Source organism: Poromitra crassiceps, assembly GCF_964638095.1.
Source record: "Poromitra crassiceps genome assembly, chromosome: 22".
Taxonomy (NCBI): domain Eukaryota; kingdom Metazoa; phylum Chordata; class Actinopteri; order Beryciformes; family Melamphaidae; genus Poromitra; species Poromitra crassiceps.
The window spans coordinates 3,036,291-3,043,790 of NC_139647.1; the positions used below are offsets into that span (position 1 = coordinate 3,036,291).

At 48.3% G+C, this 7,500-nt stretch overlaps 1 protein-coding gene across 1 annotated transcript in view; it reads right to left on the minus strand.

The window, feature by feature from the left end:
- The window catches only part of LOC310796089 (LIM domain-binding protein 1-A-like), a gene marked incomplete at both ends in the record, with an annotated part of 6,475 nt that extends 4,402 nt beyond the window's left edge, over positions 1 to 2,073 (minus strand). The window contains 2 exons of the mRNA XM_083658240.1: positions 430 to 512; positions 1,984 to 2,073. Coding sequence (XP_083514366.1) covers positions 430 to 512; positions 1,984 to 2,073 — 173 coding nt within the window. The remainder of the gene's footprint in view (positions 1 to 429; positions 513 to 1,983) is intronic.
- Between the last annotated feature and the right edge of the window lie 5,427 nt (positions 2,074 to 7,500).

Sequence of the window (7,500 nt, forward strand, 5' to 3'; positions counted from 1 at the left end):
TCTTGTCGTTGTGTAACACTTAATCAAAACAGCACTTCACTGGGCTGTTTGGCTGCCATCTTGCCTCTGCTCTAAGTCACTTGTCTCTCCAATCAGGGGCCATGTGACTTTCTGCATGAGGTAACACCACTGTTACTGCAATGTAGGCACTGAAAGGGGGATGAGAGAGTGCTACACACACAGAGAGAGAGAGAGAGAGAGAGAGAGAGAGAGAGAGAGAGAGAGAGAGAAAGCAGTGATAGGAGGGAGGGGTTAGAGTGCGATGGGTGAGACAGAGGGAGAGAGAGAGAGTGGTGAGCGGTGGAGAGAGCTTGCCTGAGTGGGTGCATGTGAGAGAGAGAGAGAGAGAGAGAGAGAGAGAGAGAGAGAGAGAGAGAGGGAGGGGGGGGGTGTCTTCTGCTCACACACACACAGGCAATCTATTTTTACCATTTAGTCTGAACAAAGGATGTGATTGGCTCCACTGTGTTCGGACAGATCTCCTCCATTCTGTTACCAAAGCCTTTCAGTGGCTGATTCACAGCACAGACACAGCAACAGCACAGTGTCACAAACAGACAGCCATGTCAACCAACCAGACGGACGAGAGGACAGGCACGCAGCCACGCACACGCACGCACACACACACACACACACGCACGCAAGCGCGCGCACGCACACACACACACACACACAGACACACACACACGCACGCACGCACGCACGCACGCACACGCGCGCACACACACACGCACGCACACACGCACGCAAGCGCGCGCACGCACACACACACACACACACACACACACACACACACACACACACACACACACACACACACACACACACACACACGCACAAAAACACACCCTCCTGTATTATTTACTCCCCCTGGCTGGCACACTGTCACATGGACACACTGTATACGACGCTCAGTGCAGACTCCTCCATTGCTGTGGTTCTCAATGTGGAGTCCGTGGACTACCAGCGGTCCTCGAGGGGGTCCCAGGGGGTCGCCCAAACAAATTGATTAATTGTTTAAACTCCACCATTATTTCAATTACAAGAGGTGAACACAATGAAGGAATGTAGAAGAATATTCATAATTTAGTTTCTCCGTTATCTCTCTAGTTAGAATACAGAGGAGTAATTATGGACAAAATCACATACCCTAATGCAGTGGTTCCCAAACTGGGGTACACATACCCCTAGGGGTACGTGGAGGTACTACAGGGGTATTTAAGAGAAACGGGGAAATGGACTTAACCCTTGCAAGGCAGCTGGATTCGCACGAGATTGGGCAGCGTCAGGTTAGAAATGGACAAATGTCAGAATAAATCATGAAAATAAAGGAAACATTAAAATAACTCTGCCCAGGTCAGAGGCACTATAATTGCAACTCTTTCACTTATTTTGTAATATTATATATTCTTCAAAAGGTGCGTTATCATACAAAATTGATGTCACTCTGCATATATTCTGATGGGTATTGGGGGGGTTGATATGAGTGGGCAGGTGGGAGGAGGGCTCATGCATCCTGACTAATGTCTGTCATAATGTCGTGTAACTATGCTGAACCACTGATGTCAATAAAAAATTGATCACAAAAAAAAAGGTGCGTTATCATTCATTCATTGCATCATATACCATTAGTTTTCTCTTGCAGTTTTCAGAGCAAAATGTCGTAGTCGGGTAAAGGGGGGTACTGAAGCCAAATGTTTGAGAGCCACTACCCTAATAGGAACCATAGGGTCCTTAATGTGAAAAAGGTTGAGAATCACTGCTCTGTTGTATTCCCATATGATTCCATATTCTGATGCCTTTAATATATTCCCAAATGTATTATCACCTATTCAGATTCCTGTTATGTTCCCATACTGTGATCCAGGCAGAGGGAGAGAACACGCAGAGGGGACGTGATGTGATTGTGAGGATTAGAGGTCCTTTTCCAACGCAGCTTCACACACACACGGGAACGTGGTGGGGGAGGAGCTTCACACACACGGGAACGTGGTGGGGGAGGAGCTTCACACAGACGGGAACGTGGTGGGGGAGGAGCAACATGGTGGGGGAGGATCCTCCATCATCCGCCATCACGCAAGAATGTCAACAAACAGGCCTTCCCACACAACCACGCAGCCATGGAAGCAACGCTGTACTGTGGGTATCTGAACACTCCACTGGCCTAAACTTGCCCCAGCAGGCTCCTCGTGAAGTGTGTGTGCTTGTGTGCTCGTGTGTGTGTGTGTGTGTGCGTGTGTGTATGTGTGTGTGTGTGTGCCTGCCTGTCTGCCAACGTGAGTGCGCCACATGTACATGACAGAGCGGTTGGTGGACCTCTCTCTCCCAGTACATCCTTCAAAAACATGTGGATTTCATTAAAAGTTCCTGCTCCACAGTAACAGGCTGTCAACACACGAGCGAGCGAGCGAGCGAGGGAGGCACAGATAAAGGAGAACTACAGGAGAGAGAGAGAGAGAGAGAGAGAGTTGTGAAGAGGAGCGATATGAGAGCAGAACATCAAGCGTAGGCCTTTATAGTATTATTCTGTGTGATATGGCCGATGAATCAGAGCAGGCCCGTCAAAATGATACCGACAACCTAATTCAATCTAGCCCCTGTGAGATCCCCCTGAGCAGATGCTCCGATTCAATTTCTATCTGTTAGTGACTCCCTCTGTGCTGCACAGGGCTCGCCCCCCCTGTGAGCCTCCCAACTGTTCACAAGACAACCACGACCTCTGAGGAGATAGCGCTCCAAAAGTCAAAACCTCTGAGGAGATAGCACTCCAAAAGTCAAAACCTCTGAGGAGAGATGGCTCCAAAAGTCAAAACCTCTGAGGAGATAGCGCTCCAAAAGTCAAAACCTCTGAGGAGATAGCGCTCCAAAAGTCAAAACCTCTGAGGAGATAGCGCTCCAAAAGTCAAAACCTCTGAGGAGATGGCTCCAAAAGTCAAAACCTCTGAGGAGAGATGGCTCCAAAAGTCAAAACCTCTGAGGAGATGGCTCCAAAAGTCAAAACCTCTGAGGAGAGATCACCCCAAAAGTCAAAAACCTCTGAGGAGAGATGGCTCCAAAAGTCAAAAACCTCTGAGGAGAGATGGCTCCAAAAGTCAAAACCTCTGAGGAGAGATGGTTCCAAAAGTCAAAACCTCTGAGGAGAGATGGCTCCAAAAGTCAAAAACCTCTGAGGAGAGGTGGCTCCAAAAGTCAAAACCTCTGAGGAGAGATGGCTCCAAAAGTCAAAACCTCTAAAGAGAGGTGGCTCCAAAAGTCAAAACCTCTGAGGAGAGGTGGCTCCAAAAGTCAAAACCTCTGAGGAGAGATGGTTCCAAAAGTCAAAACCTCTGAGGAGAGATGGTTCCAAAAGTCAAAACCTCTGAGGAGAGATGGCTCCAAAAGTCAAAAACCTCTGAGGAGAGGTGGCTCCAAAAGTCAAAACCTCTGAGGAGAGATGGCTCCAAAAGTCAAAACCTCTAAAGAGAGGTGGCTCCAAAAGTCAAAACCTCTAAAGAGAGGTGGCTCCAAAAGTCAAAACCTCTGAGGAGAGATGGCTCCAAAAGTCAAAACCTCTAAAGAGAGGTGGCTACAAAAGTCAAAACCTCTGAGGAGAGATGGCTCCAAAAGTCAAAAACCTCTGAGGAGAGATGGCTCCAAAAGTCAAAACCTCTGAGGAGAGATGGCTCCAAAAGTCAAAACCTCTGAGGAGAGATGGCTCCAAAAGTCAAAACCTCTGAGGAGAGATGGCTCCAAAAGTCAAACCCTCTGAGGAGAGATGGCCCCAAAAGTAAAAACCTCTGAGGAGAGATGGCTCCAAAAGTCAAAAACCTCTGAGGAGAGGTGGCTCCAAAAGTCAAAACCTCTGAGGAGAGATGGCTCCAAAAGTCAAAACCTCTAAAGAGAGGTGGCTCCAAAAGTCAAAACCTCTGAGGAGAGGTGGCTCCAAAAGTCAAAACCTCTGAGGAGAGATGGTTCCAAAAGTCAAAACCTCTGAGGAGAGATGGCTCCAAAAGTCAAAACCTCTAAAGAGAGGTGGCTCCAAAAGTCAAAACCTCTAAAGAGAGGTGGCTCCAAAAGTCAAAACCTCTGAGGAGAGATGGCTCCAAAAGTCAAAACCTCTAAAGAGAGGTGGCTCCAAAAGTCAAAACCTCTGAGGAGAGATGGCTCCAAAAGTCAAAAACCTCTGAGGAGAGATGGCTCCAAAAGTCAAAACCTCTGAGGAGAGATGGCTCCAAAAGTCAAAACCTCTGAGGAGAGATGGCTCCAAAAGTCAAAACCTCTGAGGAGAGATGGCTCCAAAAGTCAAACCCTCTGAGGAGAGATGGCCCCAAAAGTCAAAACCTCTAAAGAGAGGTGGCTCCAAAAGTCAAAACCTCTAAAGAGAGGTGGCTCCAAAAGTCAAAACCTCTGAGGAGAGATGGCTCCAAAAGTCAAAACCTCTGAGGAGAGATGGCTCCAAAAGTCAAAACCTCTGAGGAGAGATCACCCCAAAAGTCAAAAACCTCTGAGGAGAGATGGCCCCAAAAGTCAAAACCTCTAAAGAGAGGTGGCTCCAAAAGTCAAAACCTCTGAGGAGAGATGGCTCCAAAAGTCAAAACCCTCTGAGGAGAGATGGCTCCAAAAGTCAAAACCTCTAAAGAGAGATGGCTCCAAAAGTCAAAACCTCTGAGGAGAGATTTGCTTCAAAAGTCAAAACCTCTAAGGAGAGATGGCTCCAAAAGTCAAAACCCTCTGAGGAGAGATGGCTCCAAAAGTCAAAACCTCTGAGGAGAGATCACCCCAAAAGTCAAAACCCTCTGAGGAGAGATGGCTCCAAAAGTCAAAACCTCTGAGGAGAGATGGCTCCAAAAGTCAAAACCTCTGAGGAGAGATGGCTCCAAAAGTCCAAAACCTCTGAGGAGAGATGGCTCCAAAAGTCAAAAAAGGAGCCAAAACGCTCTACAGGAGAAAACAGATCTTCTTGATCAAATTGTCAAAACATCTCAGTGGCCAAGGAGCGACATGTGCAGACAGACACACAGAGAGAGATTTCCTTCCTCTGGCTCTGTTCCTCTAATGCAAAGAGACAGAGTGCGGATACCAGTAATGGGCCAAGAGCACTCTCAAATAACTCTATAGTACAAAACACAACGAAACAACAAACACAGAGCAGAGTACAATGTTGTACAGAAGAGCTCCAACAGGCAGAGATCCAATATGGAACCAGCAGGCTCTTCTCTCCCCAAACCTACTTAAATCGACTAACTAAAAAAACAAAGACATATTGTTATTGAGTCTTCTTCAAGAATCCACATTAAAACTCCCCAAGAGAGAGCAGCTTTTCCCCCACCACTAAATCATGTTGCAGGGAGCGAGATACTTTCAGCGGCCTCAGACCCATCGGAGGAACAAGATAAGAAAAACAATTCCTGTGTCAGTAAACAGTGGACTTCTGCCAAGTGTTTTTGAAACAGAGGCTATATAAGAGCAGACCTAATCAGGAAGTAGGCGCAGGAATGGCCTCGCAAAGCTCAGACAGCGAGTGAACAGAGTTGAACTGAAGGAGTTATTGATATCTCAATAGCCTCACTAGCATGTTGCAACACTCAAACACACATTGATTCGGCTGCCCGAGGGCGAACGACTCACTCCTAAAGTGTGCTGCTCGCTCGCCCACTGGCCTATATAAGCTCCTTTTAGGACATGTGTTTGGCTTATAGCATTTCTGACAGCGAGAGAGAGAGAGAGAGAGAGAGAGAAGGAGAGAGAGAAGGAGAGAGAGACTATATAGGCAGTAGGCACTCACCCGGACAAGCACAACCTCCGACAGACATCTTCTCCTCACATGTTGGGCTCTGCTCGGGACGAAACAGCTGCGCTCAGTCCGCGCGCCGCGGAGCTCGCATGGGCTAACTGAGGAGGAAAACAACACACACACACACAGAGAGAGAGAGAGAGAGAGGGGTGGAGAGTCAGTCAGAGGGAGTGGTAGAGAGCAGGGCACGTAGAACTACATTTCTCTCTCTCTCTCTCTCTCTCTCTCTCTCTCTCTCTCTCTCTCTCTCTCTCTCTCTCTCTCTCTCTCTCAGGAAGTTGGCCCTGCTGCTGCTGGAGCTGCATCATTAATAGGCATATTGCAATACAAGCGGGAGAGAGAAAATGAGAGAGGAGTGAAATAGGAAGAAAGAGCGGTAACGCTAGGTGAGACAAGAGTAAGTAATACGCAAGGGAGTGTGTGTGTGGGGGTGTGTGTGTGTGTACGTGTGTGTGTGTGTGTGTGTGTGTGTGTGTGTGTGTGTGTGTGTGTGTGTGTGTGCGTGTGTGTGTGTGTGTGGGAGAGAGAGAGAGAGAGAAAGAGAGAAAGAGAGAAGGCAGGAGGGAGGCAATTAGACCAAAGGAGTGGAAAAAGAGAAAATGCACAAGGTGTGTTTTTTTGCGCGCGCGTGCGTGTGTGTGTGTGTGTGTGTGTGTGCGTGTGTGTGTACGTGTGTGTGTACGTGTGTGTGTGTGGCAGTGATGCATTGTCTATTTTTGCCTGGCGCTGCTGTGGGAGATAAACATACTCAGTAGGAGCCCAGAGGCAGAGAGGGGGTCATTACTGCCGAACAAACACACACTCACACATGCGCCACACACACACACACACACACACACGAGCGCGCGCACGCGCACACACACACACACACACACACACACACACACACACACACCGCTTATGACAGATTTCTCTCGTCCTCCATCTCTCATATCTGCCATCCATCTCTCTCTCTCTCTCTCTCCCTCCGCTGCTCTCTCTCTCTCTCCTTCCGTGTGTGTTTCTGCTGCAGAGAGAGAGGAGGCTGGCTGGTGTTAATCACTACAGACAGTATCGATTAAAAATGCAGAGCCCACCTGGAGCGCAGGGACACGGGAGACTCACGGGAGGGAGGAGGAGGAGCGTGCACGTGGAGGAGCGTGCACGCTCGCTCGCACGTGCACAACGGACTCGCACACGCACACAAACAACTGCAGACTTTCCACCACAACAGCCTCTCTACTGCCCTCTTCCTGCTCTTTCTTGCGTTTTTCCTCTCACGTCACTCAGTCACAATGTCATCTCCTCATCCTCACGATGTCACCTTGACCTTTCACCCTTGCTTCATCATGTGACTTCACTTCATTTGTGTTCACGTCCTCCACCCTCTCTGCCTCCCCTATGCGTTCAGCCCTTTGACTTTAGCTCGAGTGTGGGGCGCTCAGTCTCTCACCACCGAATAATCTCATAATGTCACACTCATGTCCAGTCACATGACCCGTATACTGTAACTTAGACCAGTCACATGACCCGTATACTGTAACTTAGTCCAGTCACATGACCGTATACTGTAACTTAGTCCAGTCACATGACCCGTATACTGTAACTTAGTCCAGTCACATGACCTGTATACTGTAACTTAGTCCAGTCACATGACCCGTATACTGTAACTTAGTCCAGTCACATGACCCGTATACTGTAACTTAGTCCAGTCACATGACCGTATACTGTAACTTAGTCCAGTCACA